Genomic DNA, 20,516 nt, shown 5'->3' on the forward strand with positions numbered 1-20,516 from the left:
TAGGGCTGGCCAGAAGGATTAGATTTATTTTACGTGACTAAGAACCAACTGGGTACCTAGCAACGGGACCTACAGCTTATTGTGGAATCTGAACCACATTATGACGAGAAATTAATTTCTATCACCAGAAATAAATTCCTCAAAATCTTCACTGGCCGGTCGGAGAGTCGAACACTGGGCCAGCAGTGTGCTAGTTGAGAGCTCTAACCACCTCTCCAATGAAGAACTGGTGCGGTGCAGAGACCCGGTAGGACCCAGGGTAGCTGTTCCTTCCACCTCTCATCGGTGCAACATGCCATGAGAGCTGCCTTAAGAGAGCGGTGCATCCTCTCAACCATGCCGTTTGCTGCGGGGTTGAAGACCATTGTGCTGTGTAGAGTTGTACCCATCAGGCATGCCAAGGAGACCCAGAGCTCTGACAGAAAGGCTGGACCCCTGTCTGTAGTGATGCTGTCTGGCACTCCGAAACGGCTGATCCAACTGGAGAGAAGGGCCTCTGCGCATGATGCTGATGATGCCTCCTCCATGGGGGTTGCCTTGGGCCAGTGGGTGGAGCGGTCTATGACCATCAGGAGGTATCTAGCTCCTCCCGACCATGGAAAGGGCCCAACAACGTCGATGTGGATGTGGCCAAAACGCCGACGAGGCTGGGGGAAGTTGCCAACCCCGGACTCTGTGTGCCAGGACATTTTGCTCACCTGGCATGGGATGCAGCTCCTTGCTCTCTGGCGGACGTCCTTGTTGATGCCATGCCAGACGAATTTGTCAGTCATGAGGTGTGCCGTTGTGCGCCCTGATGGATGGAAGAGACCGTGGATTACGTTGAACACCTGCTTCTTCCTCGGAGCAGGCACTAGAGGGCAGGGGTGGCCTGTGCTGGAGTCGCAGAGGAGAGTTGTGTTCGAGTTTGCTGAGGGCACGTCTTCCCACTTAAGAGCCGTCACTGCCGTCCTGTAGTCTGCCGACTCTGGGTCTGCTGCTTGTTCTCTTGCCAGATCTTTGTAGTCAATGCCTGTAAACGGCGTTGATGTCTCCGTCGTCGTCATTGTTCTCCTCCATCAGGCTGCAGGCTCCCAGGGCAGCGGCTGCAAGGGCGATGGCGTGTTTCGAGGCCTTGGTGGCCTCCTGTAGTTTCTGGGCGACTTCGACTAAGACGTCCATGTCGAGGGTGTCTGCATCTTTTATCTGGCATCTAACTTCCTGCAAGAGGTGCCGAAGGAAAATCGCTCTTGTTAAATCTACCTTCCTTCTCCTCCTGTTTTTGTCGCGGCCTGGCAGTGTTACCAACCCCCTTAGTTCGTCCCAGGCTTCCCTGGGTGATGCTTCTCCAAGGGGCTGGGATAATAGGTCGAGTGCATGCTGTGCTCTCTCAGTCACGGGTATGTAGTAAGTTTGCATCATTTTATCCTTCAAGTTTATCCGGTTGCGTGTCGAGCCAGGGGGAGATTCTGTAGAACAACTCTTCTGGGAGCGCCGTCATGGTGATGTCGGATTTGATAGCACCATCTGAGGTGCGTGCCATGTGAAAGTGCGTGTCTGCGTGCAAGAACCATGATGCCGTGTTCTGCCGCAAAAACGGGGGAAGTTTGACCGCATCTGGCTTTGCTGGCGAGAGAGCCGTACAGATGATGCTCACAGGTTCGCATTGAGGTTCAGCTTCCGACATCTTTACTACTCACGCACCAAAACTCGGGAAAATGAGCCATATTGAGTCTCTTAATGCTGCTGATTGTTCGAGTGGTCAAACGAAGTGCCAAAACGTCCCCTTTTGGGTACGCCGTATTTAGTCCGTTAATGCACGGTTTCCACCAGAGAGGGAGCTATCAGAGGCCTAAACTTTGATGCTGTAGTTAGCCTGCTAAAGGCTCTCTGATGGTAGACTGTGGCTGTCTTAGTCCATTAATGGCTGGGACAAGACTGCACTACCTGTCCCTCTCCGGGGTCACCAGTGTGAAGTTCAAGATATGTCAGAAGTCAAAGACTGATCCTTTATTATTCTCGATAGGTGTTTATACTGCAGAAAGCGGACTAAAAGGTAGTGGGCGACCTGAGGCCCCCACTGCGTCCATACAGAGGTTGTGTTTGTTAACAGGCATAAAAAGACATATATAATGCGTTACAGAACATGTAAAAGGCAAATACATATACCGGGAGACAGGCCATACAATGATGCATACAATGAGATACATCAAGAATTTGAAATAATAACAAGTAACATATATAACGTGATTAATGTACGTATGAAGAGCGAAACACGAGTGGAGAGGCGATTTGATGCCCTTACAAACTCTATAGAGAACACAGGTAGCCTACTAGTACATATATATATATATATATATATATATATATATATATATATATATATATATATATATATATATATATGTGTGTGTGTGTGTGTGTGTGTGTGTGTGTGTGTGTGTGTGTGTGTGTATGCTAATCCTGAAATCCAGAATTTTCCAACATCAGGCAACACGCCAATAAATGCAAACAAAGCACACAATACAAAGGTTTTGAAATATTGGGACGGGCACCGAATAGCAATCTATTGACGATTCAGGAGTCCTTGTTTATTAAACAACTTGTTCCCCAACTAAACACAGTCTTCCTCGACAACTCTTTACCTTACGTGAGCTGTTGCCGGTCATCTCTGGTTTGCTCCTTCTGACTTTCGTCCTTCTTTCCTCTCTTGATGGCTGGTCCTGCTACAGCTAGTTTTTATTTTTTCTATATATAATGTATTATGTCTTGTATTTGTATTTTAGCGCTTTTAATGTTGATTTTATTGTTTTTTATCTTTATAACTTGAAAATGAAACTTTTGTGTTTTGAAACGTTGCAATAAATGTATTTTATGGATCACCTGAGATGTACTTCCTCCTTCAACCGTCTTCTATTGTTCCAGTTACCAGTAACCACCACATCTTAGAATATATATATATATATATATATATATATATATATATATATATATATATATATATATATATATATATATATATATATATGTATATATACTGTATATATGTATGTATGTATGTAGATACCCAATTAAAATAAATGTTATGTTTGGCATTTTTACTTGTTTACCTTCAAATACTGTTTCCTCAATGAAGTCCATATTGCCTTGCAAGTTTCAGGTATGATTTTCCCCAGTGATTGAACAGAAATGGCTGTGGTAAATTTCAGATCGTCGTAACTTCGTCGAGTTGCGACGAATCGTTGTGTAGCTATCAATCTTTCATGGGCTAGTATGGATTTCCTAACACAAGTATCTTTTTTCTTACAAAAAAATGTTCATGGCCCATTCGAAAATAATTGAACCAGTCACCTTTCTCAAAAAATGGTTCTTTCAAGATGTTGGTGAGATAGCTTTTGTCGTTTCAGCCAACAGTCTTTAGTCCATCTTGTTCGATTACGTTTCTTTTTGTTTACCATCATAACCAACAAACCAGCCGTGCTCAGAGATAATGTCTCGATATCTTCTGGCGTAAGAGGAGTAACCATGGCTGTCCTCTCATAATAAAATCTCGAGAAGAACTGAAACATTGACTGCAATCTGAAATGAATAGTTCATTCCAAGTAACAGTTAGATGTGAGCATGTATGGGATCCCTAAGGCTTTACCTGGCCAGGCTAATTGCTTGTATGCCAGTGTGTTTTCCCCAGCTTCCAGACTCAGCAGTGACCCAGCTGACAGCATTTGATTTGAATAATCCTTTCTGAGTGAATATGATAGAAATAATCAACACACAATCACGTGTTGACCAGAAATAAATTTCGGACTCACATCAGGATCGAACCTAGGTCTTTTAATTGAAAGACGAGGCCTGGGTTCGATCCTGATGTGAGTCAGAAATTTATTTCTGTTCCACACGTGATTGTGTGTTGACTTCTGTCATATTCACTCAGAAGATAATATATATATATATATATATATATATATATATATATATATATATATATATATATATATATATATATATATATATGTGTGTGTGTGTGTGTGTGTGTGTGTGTGTGTGTGTGGACATGTGAAGCGTTGCTGTCAACCAACATAGAACAAGGAGCTGAACTATTTGTCTGTTTATTATACAAGCTGACGTTTCGAGGGCGCATCCTCACTTTCAAAATTGAAAAACACAATTATAATATATGTTAAAAAGACTCCGAAGTGAGAAATTTATAAATAAAAAAATAAAAAAAAATCAATATTTAACAAATAGAATGTACGATACAGACACCTTTCAGGAGGAGAATCTAGGACTGAGTGATATTAAACAAAAATAAAGACAGGGGCAAACTCAAGACAAGTATAGTGTTTTAGAGGTAGTTTGGTCGTTTAAACCCAGAACAAGCTTCTTAATGCATAATGACTCAGGATTACTAATTGATTCATATATAAATAATATATATATATATATATATATATATATATATATATATATATATATATATATATATATATATATATATATATATACATATACATATACATACACACTGTATATATGTGCAAAATCGAGCCACCATTCAATCAAATCTAAAAGGAATAATATCTTCGTGCAACTGCTGGCGAGCTAAGAGCACTGTGCCAAATCGAATTGTGTTCTTCGAAATTATGTTCACGATTGGAATGTAATTATTGCCAACAGTACATTTTTACTTTTGTTTTCCCGTAAGTAGTTGACGTAACCAGGAAATGTTATATATTAATGAAATATGTTCATCAGCTGGATGCGTTCGCTTTAAATCTCTCTCTTTCGAGCACTGTGCCAAATCGAATTGTGTTCTTCGAAATTATGTTCACGATTGGAATGTAATTATTGCCAACAGTACATTTTTACTTTTGTTTTCCCGTAAGTAGTTGACGTAACCAGGAAATGTTATATATTAATGAAATATGTTCATCAGCTGGATGCGTTCGCTTTAAATCTCTCTCTCTCTCTCTCTCTCTCTCTCTCTCTCTCTCTCTCTCTCTCTCTCTCTCTCTCTCTCTCTCTCTCTCTCTCTCTCTCTCTCTCTCTCTCTCTCTCTCCTCTTCTCTTGTTTTTGCAATCCCAAATTCTATGTGTATGTGTGATTGTTGATCTACGTAAGTAGGAACACTGCTAAGTTTACTGTTAAGGTAAAAAAGGGCACAGGGCGAGTAACGTCATCCCTTCCCACAACGTCCCCCAATAATAAAAAATAAATCGCAAAGAATCGGAAAGTTAACACTGTAAAGAGACATCCCCTCTCTCAGAATGGAGAGACTCGTGTTAAATATATAAGGAGCATGAGACTCACAATTCAAGTATTCTTGGTTTGATCCCAGCCAGCCATCAACTGGTGTCATGAAAAAGGGAATGGGTCTAACATGCCCAGAGAGAGAGAGAGAGAGAGAGAGAGAGAGAGAGAGAGAGAGAGAGAGAGAGAGAGAGAGAGAGAGAGAGAGAGATAATTATAAAATAGTTAATTGCTATTCAATTTTTTCGGCAAAGGCGAAGTTCCTGCTTTTTTTTTATTAAGTATTTGCTCAGATACATACCAGGGTATTTCATAAAATTGTAGACTCACGCTACTTCATTCGTGATTACTTGATATTGGCTCGTTATCAACTAATTACACATGCCATTCTTATACGTACTAAAGTCTCATTCAACTAAAATAAAAGATTCATATTCGTCAGACATCTACGTTTGATCCTAAGTTAAATTGCCCTGTTATTCAGTTTCCTCCTCCTGTTTCTGTTAATGTGATGTTAAGTATTTATCACCATCTCTGCAACATAACCAGCAGGCCTACAGCTTGAATCTCCACCCCCCCACAAAAAAATCCACGTTTTGTGCGTGTCCGTTGGGATAATTTTATTTTTGAATATGCCAATTCTGAGATATCCGTCGGCAATCTCGAAGTTTTCTCTTTATTTTACTTTTATATATTTTATTAGCCTTAGCGCGGTAATGAGACTGAAGTTTTGAGAAGTGTAGACTTCCGAAGAAGAAAGTAATTTTTCCTAATATATTTTCACTTTTCATAATCTATTTTTGATAATTATGAGGCGCATCTTTCGTTTCTCTTAGATTTATTTTTCCTTGAATTCCATTATTAATTAGTTTTTAGTTTCTGATGAATGTTGCTGTATGTTGCTGTGTAAAATAGACAAAAATAATTCCGAGATAAACATTGATTTAGACTTTCATCTTTACTTGAAAACCTAGGCCGTAAAAAAAAAAAATAAAATTGTAGTCTGACGCAGGCAGAGAGCAAATGCTATCATCATATTGAAATTGCCAACACGAAAAGGAGAGGGAGGGCAGGCTGTACATGATACAGAGTAAACGTGTAAAAAGTAACTGGTGAACGAGCCTCCAATCAGCGAACCACTTTGCATGAACTTTTACCAAAACTTGTCAAAGCTAGAGAATCATTATACTTGCACTTATAACAAGGCCACTGAGTAATGACTCATTTTTCTTAAAGAACAGCTGACTTTCTACCATGAGTAAAAGAGAATTTCTTGATGCCCGATGTAATTGTTTTCAAGACTGGAATTATTTTTATGCCTATTATAAATGAGATGTGGAAATTTGTTGATAATTTTATGTTTAATCTATTATTTATTTCTTAAGTATCTCTTTTTTTATGAAGAAGTAAAACTAACCATATCTAATAGGAGCGTACGAGTGTTTCAGCTTTTAGTATATCCCAAGATAGTCATTAATATACAGTAAGAAAGGAGCTACCCATCAAACCAAAGCCACATTCCCCCCTCCCCCTTAAATATTATGTTTCGTCACATTTTTTGTTTGTGGTTGTCTTTTGTTACATAGAAAACTAGTCTAAGCTTCTTGGATGTAATCTCCCGTGTCCCCTACCCTCTATCCTTCCCCCTCCCTACACCCAAAACAAGTGTCGTATCATGGAAAGAGGAAAGTTATTTTTTAGCTTGTTAATTCTTATTCTACAATGCTTACAAGAAAAAAGAGCTTCAGGTACCACCCAGACGATTCCAATAGGTAAGAACTGGCGTTTGGTGTAATGAAATATCTTATAATGGAAGTTACGCACTGCAACAGAGTAGTGACAGGAAAGTTAACCTCGACTGGAGGAAGTTTTGACAGATAGGGAGCTGAGGCTGGACGAACGTGGATGTGGGATAAAACTTTATGATAACTTGAAGCAAGGCCAGAACCATTGCACTACGGAAAATTCACTTAAAAGTAATATCCTGGCACAAACTTGCTTGATATTAGCCTAGCCTATGCAACTGATTCCTCGACAGAGAGGATCACATGCATTCGATATCAATTTACTTCAGACCATTAACGCATTTTAGACTTGAAAATATAATTTTTGTATTTAATGCGTGCTGTGAACGTTCTTCACACTCGTCTTATTAGCAAACGACTGCATTTAGGTTAGAGGTAGTGGACCCCAACCATGTATCCTACAATTCAAGAGGACCACAGTGCTGAAGTGGGCTTTTTTTGGGGCGGGGGGTTGGTGCGGGAAATACAAAATGAGTGAAATAAAAAGATGTTCACCCCATTGATAATTCTCATTCATATTAATTTAAGTTTATGGAATGTTTTCAAACTACGATGCACTGGGTTAAGAACCTTATACCTTAGGTTAGGTTGGGTTAGATGTGGTTGGTTAGGTCATTTGCTAGCAAAACAAAGGTAAAACTGTACTTTAGTTGCGCAGCCTGGTTCCTGCCAGCTGTCGACCGGGACAGGTTCCTTTTACATAAATAGACATAACCTTCCCTATAATGCTAGGTCCTGACCTAACCAGATCTTACCTACCTAACCTAACTTAGGGCGACAGAGAGAGAGAGAGAGAGAGAGAGAGAGAGAGAGATAACAGTTGTCCTTACTTAAGAGAGTGAAATTTTTGAATAATTATTATGGAGAGAGAGAGAGAGAGAGAGAGAGAGAGAGAGAGAGAGAGAGAGAGAGAGAGAGAGAATTACGTAAGAAGTCTTTGACCAGCTAATCAGCAGCACTACCCTTTCTTGTCATGTTCAAGTGACATGTCTGACAGCTTTGTGTTCGAGCTGCTTAAAAGATAAGGGAAAGAATTTGTTTATTTAAAATATCATTATTATATTTGGAAATTAGTACTTATTATTAGGTAAAAAATGTATTTATCATACAAAACAAATAAAGTGATGATAAAGGTAATAAAACCATTTTTACCTTATATACTATTGGCATATCTTCATAATAAATAGCCTATTCAAGGAATAATTCCATATCAATGAAATCAACTTTTATCTATGCGAGGCCAGCCAGCAGACAAAATATAAATATCGAGTTATGGTTGCGCTCACAGCAACCTTTATCTTAGTGTAATTATGGTAGTAATAACATTTAGGATAACATAATATCCATTTTTCATTAAAAATTCAGGCTGGTTGTAACTGTTTAGAACAATTCAGTCTTAAGAACAATAATTATGTATGATTATTGTCATACTTTATCGTATTGTTATTAGGGGTTGCTTATGATTGGCGATGAAACATAAACAAAACAATGGTTTCCCTTTTAGGCGACTTTTGTGGGAAAAACATGATATAGAATCGACTTTGTCATTTCATTTACCATATATACTCGTAAACATGCGATCTCGCACATTGTGCAACCCCCAAATTTTCACCCATAAAGAATTATTTTATCATGTATCTCGTGTATCATGCGAGTTCCTTTTTTGAGAGACCAGATTACTATGGACTAATCACTTTTACTCTATCTCTTTATCCCATAATGTTATACTCGTTGAGTAAACGAGTATAGCCATAAACAACTGAAGGAGAAACAACTGTTTTGCTATGAACACGGTCAAGGCCATGGCTATGAACAACCGAATTGGATAACAACAGCTGTTTTGCTAGCATTTCAACTATTGTACGATAATAAGCAATGACTGTAGTTATGTTACAAATCACATTAAGTAGAATAGGACTGATATATATTTTACATTATACCCATATTTGCTTTGGAGAAAAGATTGCAAGGAAAAATACTGCTAAATTTAAGCTGCAAGTTGTAGCTGAAGTTGAGAAAACAAACAATGTTCAAGCGCATTAATGACTATAAATTATCATGAATCGGCAACATGGATGAAACTCCAATACTTAGATATGCCATCAAACTCGACTGTAAACAACTATTGGAGAGAAAAGTATTTTAATAAAAACTATTGGGCATGAAAGAACACACTTTACTGTTGTTTTAATGTGTATGGCAATTGGGATGAAACCTTCCCCCATGGTTATCTTTAAATGGAAATTGAATTGATCCGAAACACAAATTCCTGGAAGGTATCATTGTCCATGTTCACGAAAACCTAAACAATGCAAATGTTGCAAGATTGCTATGTTTGTATTTTATAATACAATTAGTAGTATGCAAATACATACATCATTACTGGATACAGTGAAGTAAAGCAAAACTTGTTAAAAGATCCATGGAAAAGATGTATATTCATCATGTTTGTATTTTATAATACGATACTAATATGTGAGTATTACATACGCTAATTTTTCATTTCGTGTATGATGCGACCTCCTTAAAATTAGCTTCAAAATTAGGTCTTCAAAAGTCGCATGATACAAGAGTATATACGGTATTTTGAATTCCTAAGGATACAGTAAGTCAAACAGCATTTGTAATAACATAATCTTTACATAACCAATATTTCATAAGATACCTGTTGTTGCAAAAGCTAACCTATACACAGATGGTTGTGTAATTTAGCAATCGTCTTATACTACAGATATGAGATAAATTCTTGGAAATTTGTCATAATTTTTTACCTCATCTTACCTAAAGGTCTTCTTATACATGGAAATATACGGTACTTTAAAAATGTGTCATATTACTTTAAAAATTAGCTATTTTATCAGTACTGTATGTGTAATGATTAAAGGACATTTGCAGACTTCCTTTAGATTTGGTTGAAAAAGACTGTAACCAGTATTTTGTAGGCCTAATGTATGTTAAAACTCATAAATATTGTTTTGCATCATAGTAGTGAAGTTTGTAATTCTAGAATCCTAGAATATGTTATACAGTATAACTAATAAAGTAACTAATTATGCATTTGTTTTAGAAATTTAAATTGTATTGCTGAGGGTTTGAAATGGATTGGGTTAGCTATTCTTCACTTTTTTCTGCAACCACTGGCCTCTTTAGGTAAACTCTGGCATCAAGATACAAAAAGATGCCAGAAAATGTACCTGTCTGACACTGCCTGTTGCCTTATTTTGGATGGTTCAAAGAAAACGTCTTCTTGTCATCACCAAATGTTAGCGGTTGAAGATATGCTAGTTATGTGGCCTTGCCTACATAATTGCTTTTCATAAAGTTGTTAATCTTCTATTGCATTTATCTGAAAGTTTACCCAAGCATAATTTTGAATTATATCTTACAGATGGCGTGGCACAAGCTGATGGTATTGACATGTCGCACTATCACCATTATGATGATGTAATAAAATTGGCTGAAGAACTGAAGACCAATCATCCAAATTTAGTAGATTATTATAGCATCGGCAAATCTGTTAAGGGGCGTGATCTTATTGTGATCAAAATTAGTGATAACATCCAAGAGCGAAAGGAATGTGAGCCAATGTTCAAGTATGTTGCAAATATGCATGGAGATGAAACTGTTGGCCGAGAATTGGTTATTTCTTTGGCACAGTATCTTGTCAATAATTATATGAAGGATGGCCGTATTACTCGACTTATCAATTCAACTGAAATTCATCTAATGCCCTCCATGAATCCTGATGGATTTGAGGCAGCCCAGGTAATGTAACATTTTAAAGTTCTGAAGGTGAATGATCTTTGAACAATAAACTTTTTTTTTTACCTCCTTTTCAAAGCATAACTCAGTGTAGCTCATGTTGACTCAACACGCTGTGAAAAGATATTGGTGAATAAAGTAAGTTTTGAATGGCAGCTACAAAAACCTGTCTAACATGACTTGAGTTACCCATTACTCACTGAAGTGACTCTAGATTAGATATTGCTACTTAGTTGTTAGTTGAGTCATTAGTTGCAGGTAGTAATAGTTCAGTCTCTTGTGTTCTTTCTAAAAGGTATTGAGTTGTCTTTTTGACAATGTTTTGTACAGGGTGTTATTTTTATCGTCACTGACTTTGTCTCTCATTTAATATTTTTTGTGTTATCCACGCATGATTCATCGTTTATACATAGAAGTTGTGAGCTGCCCCTAATGTGATATTCATGTGGAAAATTTATATCAAGGCTGGAGTATTTTGAAAGATTTAGTGTCATTTTTGCTTATTCAGGTTCATTTGATTATACTCTTGAAGCTATAGATGGTACTAGAGGCTCTTTACAGTGTCCTCCTAGCTGTACCTGTATTGTTATCTACCTATTACTTTCATTCATTCTCTTTGGTCATCCATTCTTTTTGGTCTTCCATTCTCTTTGGTTTTCCCACTTAGCTAGTCCAACTCCACCTTCATTTTAATTTAATATTCTTCAGCCTTCACCTTTCACTTAAGAACAAATCCATTGGGAATGTTCTTCAGTTTTCATTGTTCAGGGACAAATCCTTGGGCAAGAACAAATCCTTGGGGAAGCCCTATGTGAGTTCAAATGTGAATCTCTAGTCTTATTAAGCTGATTTATGAAAATATAAATACCTGTGAATTAAGGGGATGTTATCAGGTAGTTTAATCAAACCTAATCCAGATTTTTCCCTACACGAAGACAAACCTGAAGTACTTTACCTAGGATTTAGCTTGCAAATGTGAGCTGGAACGGTTGTTTAACTTTCAGACAAGGTCGTTAACTATTGACAGGTAGTGGGAAGCCCCTCCCACCTGTTGGTCTGCACTCCACTTTGCTTCCAGCTGCCGTCATGCAGAGACATCACGGTGCTCTCTGCCTGCCTTGCCGTTTGCTCTCTGCTTTTACTTTTCTTGCTTCTCTTGCTTTTGATGAAATATGTTGTTGCTGTATTTGAGTTGTTTGTGTTTCCTCGAAGAGGAAGCCTAAGGTGTTTAGCCACTGTCCTTGGAAATACAGGCCTTGTAATAGATTCCTCTCCTCAGAGGAAGTAGGTACTCATAGTCTGTGTGCCTCACATAGGAGTACAGTAGTTTCACCTTTGCTGACTCCTGTTGCTTTGGTAGAGAAACACCAAAGGGGGATGATGACCAGCCTGGTTCCTCTCCAAGAGCCCCTCTTTTTCTTGGGATGTAGGGAAGAGCTCTCTGTTAACCCTGATGAATGGTATTCCAGTGACTGCTTCTACTGTGACTGTGACAACTTGGACAGTTATGGTATCCACTGGCTCCAGGACCATCCTTACTTCTCCGGTGACTCTGCATGTGGCATCTGTGATGTGTCCCCAGGTGCTTCCTTCAGTGTGGAAAGCACCACATGGAAGGAGACATCACCCAAGGACAACAATTCATCATCATTGTCTGCGCTCTTCAAGAAGTAATCCAAGAAGAAGTAAAGTGGACCCCTGCCCATTTACGGTTCTGGATTCACGGCTTCACCTATTCGTGGATTTCTCTGTGGAACATGAATACACATTATTCATTGAAAATTCGCCTATTCGCAATATTTTCCTTAGAGAAATATTCACAAATTACTATATTTTCATATAATTTTTTGTGTCTAAATGGATTTTTTGTGATAAAACTATTAAAATATTTAGGTATAAGCATTTTTAGAAGGTTTTATGGTGTTTTGAACTATCAAAATAGTCAGTTATAAGAGTTTTTAGAGGGGTTTTAATTATTCGCAGATTTTAGCTATTTGCGGGGTTTAGTAGTATGCATCCCCCGTGAATACTTGGGGTCGACTGTATTTTCCATCATCTTTGTCCTTGACTTCGCCTTCAAGCGCTGTCACCTGCTCCCCTTCTTCTGAAGCTAGTAAGTGGGGGAAGAAGGTTGCTTTGTATCCCAATGGGAAGTTTTGTATAGTTTCCAGCGGCCAGCCCTCCGCTGCAGAGGCCTGGCAAGTCTCTCACTAGTGGTACCACAAGTACTACTGCATACATTGCTGACTGCAAGAGTGCAACCACTGCCCAGGGTTCTCTGGACCCTCAGTGTACCATTACTGGCCCCGGTAGCTCTCCTACCCGGGGCTAATGTGGTCCTGGAGAGTTGGCTTTGGCTCTAAGGAATGGGCTGGTACTGGGATCCTCCTCTCATTTTGCTAGGGGTGAGGTGGAGGCCACAATGTACAGGCTTCGCAGTGATAACAACAGCATGCTTGTTCACCAGGCAGTGTCAAAGATTTCTTAGTCTTTGTGTGCACTGCAGCCCAACCCTTGGGTCAGGCTGGCCTTTCCTCTTCAGGTCAGAGAAAGTCCCAGGCTTCCTCTGCCCCTCGTAGAGGAACCCAGCCTAGGAAGGAGGGCAAGGAAAAGAAAGGAAGAGTACACTAAGGGTGTTCCTCCTCACTTGCTGCCCATGGTTGGGGGAGTCTGGGTAATGGATGTCCTTCAGGAAGTGTATCCACAACCCTTGGAGTTTCTGCTACTCCTCACTTTCAGACTGGTCCGATTCCAGATGTATGTCCCCCCTGGTCCCACCCCCTTGTCGAGGTTGGGGGCCTTGGAGGCCCGCTGCTGGGATCGAATGCATTATTTGTGCCTTCGATCTCTGAAGTGGGCTCAAATAATCATCGGGAAACTTTCTCCCTTTTACTTCTCTTCTTGTAAGTGTTCCTGCTTCCCTCTTCTTGTATCAGTGACAACCTTTGTATGGAATTGATTGTGGTAATGATTGTTGTTTGAACTGATGCATTGATTTAGAGTAGGTAACAGATAGGTGATCTCCCACTGTACTGGTTAGTGGACCCACCTATCCCTCTTCTTCATTACCAGTGCTAATCTACACTTCCCAACTTTCTCTTTTGCTTCCTAGAGAGGTTTGGTAACTTAGTGCCTCTTTAGCATCGCATTAGAAACCATCCCAGTCATGAGATATACCGTAAGGTTCCTACTCACTGCAAGGGTCGCAGACTTGCTGGCTGGTGGTTGTGCAATACAGGTTGCCAACTCTTTTCGCCACTTCTAGTGCACATGCAAGATAACTATGCCGGCCTCATTCTTGATGGGACAAAACTCAAGAGGACAAATGACCAGGTTGTCAAAGTCCATCATAGCTCAGTTCCAAGGCCCTGAATGTATAAATTATCATATTTTGGATATATCTGATCCTATGGGGACTCTTTCTTTACCTCCCAAGGCATTGGGAGGACATGTATCTTCTTTCATGTACCTCAAGTCTCTCTTCGACCGAATACAGCCATATTGACGAATAAGGACAATAACGAAAGTGCTCTAGGCTGTAATAGGGATTCTCCTCCTGATCCCCCTCGACCTCCAGATCCTCTTAGTTCCTTAAAGTCGATGACCTCTGCACCTCGCGTATCGATGGCTGATGACCCATGCAAGGAAACGGATATCTGTGTGGAAAAGGACCTGGCATTGTGACACTGGAACCATTTTCCCTTGAACCAAATGTTTCTGTTCCTGTGTCCCCAAAACAAAAAGGAACAAAAAATAATTCAAACATTTCAACTACTGGCCCTTTGGAGCCTAAAAGAATAAATAGAAGAAAATACAGACCTGACTCAACCTTGGTTCACTTTGATTCCCTCTTTGGAGAATCAACCTGGTCAAGGTTTTTGAATTTGCAAGTTGACCGAAATATATCTTTATTAAAATTGGAAAATTACTTGTTGAACTGATGCCCATCACAAGAGATGAGCAATGCTAATACAAAAAGGGAATGGTTGGTTGAAACAACCAGAATCCAGTTGGAAAGTTATTAAAACATTAAAAATATAGAGAACATAAATATAAGTGTTATGAGGCATGATACAATGAATAGTGTTCAAGGCACAGTAGTAGTGCCAAATCGGTTTGTTGTTATTTCTTGAGTTTTCTTGTGGTGCCTATAATTGGTGATAGGTGAATTTCTTTGCTTTCATTATAGTTATCATCTATATTTTTGGTTTTCCATTTTATCTGAATTTTGTGATTCTGCTCCTAGAGTTAAATTTATTATTGTTACTTTGGAAGACTGGAATGTTTGATTTAGTGTCCTGTTTCTGAACTTTAGCTTTTGGTGAGATTGGCGCATTATTTTTGTTTTTAAGAGTTTGGTTTGGTGGAATTAGGTGGGGTCTTATCTAGTTGCCTCTTACGAGTTGTGTTATCTGTTTTATCACATTCTTATGATTTTATTTCTCCTTCTTCTTCCTCTATGTCATTATTCATAGCTATTTCTGGTAATGAGGCAAATCGACTGTCCACTGTCCTTAGAAGAGTTCTTTTGATCATGAATTCTTTTTTGGTGGTATTTCTTTATTTCTGTTATCACTCATTTCAGTTAGGGTATTATTTGATTTTGAAGTATCTGCACGCCTAAATATCTTAGCTGGGTCATTCAATCCTCTCACTTTTAGCTGTAACTATGTTCGTTCTTGTAGTAATTGGAGTTCTTTTAGGTCAAGCATGATGGTGTAGGCCACAATTTAAGCATTTTGGTTGGCCACAGTCCTGGTTTGTTTTACGTTCCTGTGAACTGCAAAAGGCACATCTGGGAAAGTTTGTGCATTTATTGGGTGTATGGCCATATTTGCAACAGTTCTTGCATTGCATGGGTTTGGGAACATAAGGCCTTAGTTTCCTACTTAATCCCAATATTTTAATTTTCAAGGGCAAGGTTTGGCCACTGAACTTTATCTTTGCTATTTTGATTGATTTATTTTTGAAGTTTAAATGCATGACAGTGATAAGGGTGTACTGAGTGCAGTATACCAAAATAAAGTAAAAAAGAAAAGCAGCCAGAAGATTTATGAGAAGTGTATAAGGAGCTGTAATTCATATTTTTGAGAGTATGTATTTAATATGACCAGTTCTTGTCATGAATATGTGATGTGTTTGAGGCCAGTTACAGAATATATAGTTACAAAAAATTCTAGAAAATTTACTCTTCAACTTAATTTCCAGGAGGGATCTTGCGATGACTGGAGAGGAGGTGCAAGGTCTAATGCAAATGGTGTTGACCTAAATCGAGACTTCCCATCTCAGTGGGACTCCCTTTCAGAGGAAGGACTTTATAAGGGCCGTCAGCCTGAAACTCTAGCTGTGATGAGTTGGATTGTTAACAATCCTTTTGTTCTTTCTGGAAATCTTCATGGTGGATCCGTGGTAGCAAGTTACCCTTTTGATGATTCTCGGTAAGTAAATTGCCACTTTCAAAGAGATTTTGCTAGACATAGTACAAGTACAGTATTGAGTTGTTCTTACACCTTTGTGCTTTCTTAAGGTAAGTTAGTGAATTGAAAAATTCAGTTGGAAAGGTTACCATTAGTAACTATGACAATTAAATTCCATAATAATAATTTTTCTTAAATGAAACTCTCCTCTCCATTACATACCTTTACCTTCCATGGCAGTGAAGGTAAGTTAGGGGAGTTAAATTGGTCTCGTTTTGTTGTTGTTGTTTTACTGTTTGTCATGGACTTTCTTTTGTTTTGGGATCATGATGAACCCTGATAATAACTGGTGAGTTTGCAAGGTAAGCAGTTTCCATAATAGTTTATATTTGCTTTCAGTTGATTGACAGGACTTGTATGTTCAGTGCAGGGGTGTTGACTGGTTTTTTCTTGCAAGACCTAGAATGAAAGTGATATATTGCTGGTAAAGAGTGAGAGAGACTGGTTAAGCCCTCCCCTTCCTTTTCTCTGTCTTTGTATTCTCGTTCTCCAACTTCATCGCAAGCTTCCCTTTCAACTCGGGATAGCTGGATGAATAAATTTGAGGCAAATTAATTGGGGCCGAAGGGGATGTTCAGTAGTTATTTGAAATGAATGAGTATTTTATCTGCTACCCTCCCTCAGTGCTTGCTTGTTTTTCAAGTAATTCTCCTGCTTTAGAAGGGAAGACTCCCCTACTCCTGTTTAGCCCTGCTGCCAACATCCCCAGTCATGCTGCTTCTGATTCTGGCACTGCTTGGAATTGCAGTATCAGGGATTGGTGTGGGTCTGTGCCTGTTGCCCTCTTTCTGCTTGCTCTGATGCTGTCCCCAGGGCTCGTGCGCCTAAGGATCGCTGTGGCCGTGTTAAGAAGAAAAGTTGTTTGGTGTTATTGGTTTCTGTCCTTGACGTATTTGTGTTGGGTAACTTTGTTGCTAAAGTAGGTGATTTTAATGCTCACAAACTCAATATGGGACTATAATTGTTCAAGCTCAAATAGAGCAGGAAGTACAGTAGAAGAATTCATGGATTCAAATGACATGTGCTGTATAAATGATGGTGAAGTCCGCACATATTATTCCAAAACACAGGGAACTTTTTCCTCAGTAGACTTAACTCCATGCACCTCAAGTATAGTATACAGATTAGATTGGAGTACAGTTGATGACTTGTACACCAGTGACTGTTTCCCAATATTAATTTCCTTATTACAAAATGATCCTGCAAAACATGTCCCTTACTATAAAGCTGATTGGGAGCGATATGAAATGCGCACTAAGAATATCCCAACATTTGAATATTTAAATGACCTTAAGGAAACAGTTAATAAAGATAAACACTCAATAGGGAGCCAGCTAGATAATTCGAATAAAAAATTCAACAAAATGAATAAAACATTACCAATATTAGGAGGGAAATTTACAAAAACTATTATTTTTAGAAATGATACATTAAAACCTCTCCACAACAAGTTATCTGCAAAATTTAAAAGATAAGTAATTCAAGGAAGAATCATTTCATGGAGGAAATATGTATCAGATCTCTCTAATAATACTCCCAGACAAAAAATATGGGAAAAATTCGGGAAAATAAATGATACTCATATTAAACCACCTAGACATGCCATATAAAAAGGTGGGAAAAGAATACTGGATTTGAAAGAAATAAGTAATGTAATAGGAGAAAACTTAGCAAAAGTAAGTACAGTAGTGATAAAAATTTAGATGAACACTTCTGCACAAAAAGAAATAGAATTAATTACAAATTTTGAAGCAAATATTATACTGTACATATATCATAGTAGAAAGTTTAGTGTAGAAGTGTTGGAATTTGCTCTCTTGAACAGCAGTACATCTGCCCCTGGAGGTGACAACATTTGTTTTGAAATGATCTGCCACTTAGCACCTTTGGCAAAGTCATACTTATTACAGTTTTATAATTGCTTATGACTTCGAAATTTATTTCCTGATGAATGGCGTAAAGCTATAATTATTCTGGTCCCTAAACCTGGAAAGGATCCCAGTAATGTAAACAATTACAGACCAATTTCTTTAACAAGTTGCTTATGCAATTACTAGAGAAAATGGTAAATGCTCGACTAACATGGCACATTCGAGAAAATACTCCCACTCAGTTGAGGTCACAACGTAACAGATCTACATTGGATTCTATGTCTAACTTAGAAGACAACATACGAAGAGGATTTGAATGAAAACAAATTACTATACAGTAACTGTCTTTTTTGACATTGAAAAGGCATATGATACTACATGGAAATATGCAGTATTAAAAACATTACATAAAAACAGCATCCGTAGACATTTACCCAGGTTAATCCAAAACTCTGACAAATCACACTTTTCACGTGAAAATTGATGATGTATTGTAAAGTGCATTTCCACTTGAAAATGGTGTTCCACAAGGAAGCGTCCTTAGTGGCAGTCTGCTTTAGCAATAAATGATATCAGTAAAAATCTACCTGTTGGAATTAAAAGTACATTAACATGTATATGGATGATTTTGCCATATATTATTCAGTATCTTGAATAATTTAGTTAGTTAGAAATGATTTGTTTAATCAGATCTCTGAGCATCTTGAATAAAACATGCAGAACGAATCATTAATAAAAGCATAATGAAAATAGATGAATGGGCCTCATCTGTACGCTTTAAATTTTCCATAGATAAAACTCAAGCAATCACGTTTTATAATAATAAAAAGTGGAAAAATGGTGAAGAAATAGATTTAAAAATCAGAAACTATAGTATACCAACTAGCCAAACAGCAAAGTTTTAGTAATAGCATTTGATACTCACTTGAACTGGAAAATTCACAACGTACATGAAATCAGAATGTAAAAGGGCATTATATCTAGTTAAAAGACTATCGAGTACTGCTTGGGGAGCTGATAGACATACCCTTACTGTAGTGTATAAAGCAACAGCGCTGTCTATCATTGATTATGAAAGTGAAATGTATGGCTTGGCATCAGATGCAATACTGAAGATGTTAGACCGAGTTTATAATGAAAGCCTTAGAATATGTTTAGGAGCCTTTTTATCATCACCCAAGTCATCTTGACAAGTCTAATGTGGTGAACTCTCTCTCTCTCTCTCTCTCTCTCTCTCTCTCTCTCTCTCTCTCTCTCTCTCTCTCTCTCTCTCTCTCTCTCTCTCTCTCTCTCTCTCTCTCTCTCTCATAGAGAGCTAGTACCAATGAAGAGTGCTCTGAGATTTCAGACAAATGATTCTCCAACCAAAACATTGTTTGGATTAAGAGATGTATTTTTATAAACAATCATCCACCTTCTTTCCCAGTTAGAGCTAGAAGATTGTTTGAGTCATTGAGTATAAATATACAGTTACCTTTAATAGTAAAATTACCTCCTCTTTGGACAATGAATAAAATGAGAATGTGTACACACTTAGAATATTTATCAAAAGGTCATTCATGTACCCCAGAACACCACAGACGACATACAGTAGAACATATACAGTAATCCGAAAAGGTCCACATTACACAATATACACTGATGGATCTAAGTCACAATACGGAGTGGGATATGCTGCAGTATCCCAAGACAAAACATACCAGTTCTGTCTACCAGATAATGCCTCAATATTTACAGCTGAGTTATGTGCAATAGCATCAGCCATAAAAATAATTAAAGAAGCCTCATTTAATAATTTTTTTATTTATAGCAACTCCAGAAGCACTGTAGAAGCCATTCCAAGTTATAATCCAAAAAATAATATTGTAACAAAAATTAAGTTTTCACTCCATAAGTTGTGTAATAATGGAAAAAATATTGAATTATTTTGGATCCCTGCCCATGTATGGATTAAAGGAAATGAGAGGCTGATAAAAAAGCTAAAGAAGCAGTCCACGTGATGAGCAAATGCAAACGTTCCTATTAGTGACTATATAAGATATATAAAAACAATCATTGTAAATAAATGGCAAAATATATGGAATGCAGAACCCGAAAGTAATAAATTGAAACAGATACAGTAAATCCCCCTGTATTTGCAGTCTCACAATTCTCTGGCTCACCTATTCAAGGATTTCTCTATGGAACATATATATGCATTATTCACTGAAAATTTGCCCATTCACAGTATTTTTCAATGAGAAATATTCACTAATTATATATTTTGATATCATTTTCATGACTAAATGCACTTTTTGTGATAAAACTATTAAAATACTCAGGCACCCAGGTAGTGCTCGAGTTACGATAATTTGCCTTATGGTAATTTGATTTT

The 20,516-nt window shown here is 38.1% G+C and overlaps 1 protein-coding gene across 1 annotated transcript in view; it reads left to right on the forward strand.

The window, feature by feature from the left end:
* Positions 1 to 6,797: 6,797 nt before the first annotated feature.
* The window catches only part of LOC136854673 (carboxypeptidase D-like), a 226,835-nt gene continuing 213,116 nt past the window's right edge, over positions 6,798 to 20,516 (forward strand). The window contains exons 1-3 of the mRNA XM_067131272.1: positions 6,798 to 6,999; positions 10,421 to 10,797; positions 16,003 to 16,232. Coding sequence (XP_066987373.1) covers positions 6,903 to 6,999; positions 10,421 to 10,797; positions 16,003 to 16,232 — 704 coding nt within the window. The 5' untranslated portion in view covers positions 6,798 to 6,902. The remainder of the gene's footprint in view (positions 7,000 to 10,420; positions 10,798 to 16,002; positions 16,233 to 20,516) is intronic.

This window comes from Macrobrachium rosenbergii, chromosome 29 (genome assembly GCF_040412425.1).
Source record: "Macrobrachium rosenbergii isolate ZJJX-2024 chromosome 29, ASM4041242v1, whole genome shotgun sequence".
Classification (NCBI taxonomy): Eukaryota; Metazoa; Arthropoda; class Malacostraca; order Decapoda; family Palaemonidae; genus Macrobrachium; species Macrobrachium rosenbergii.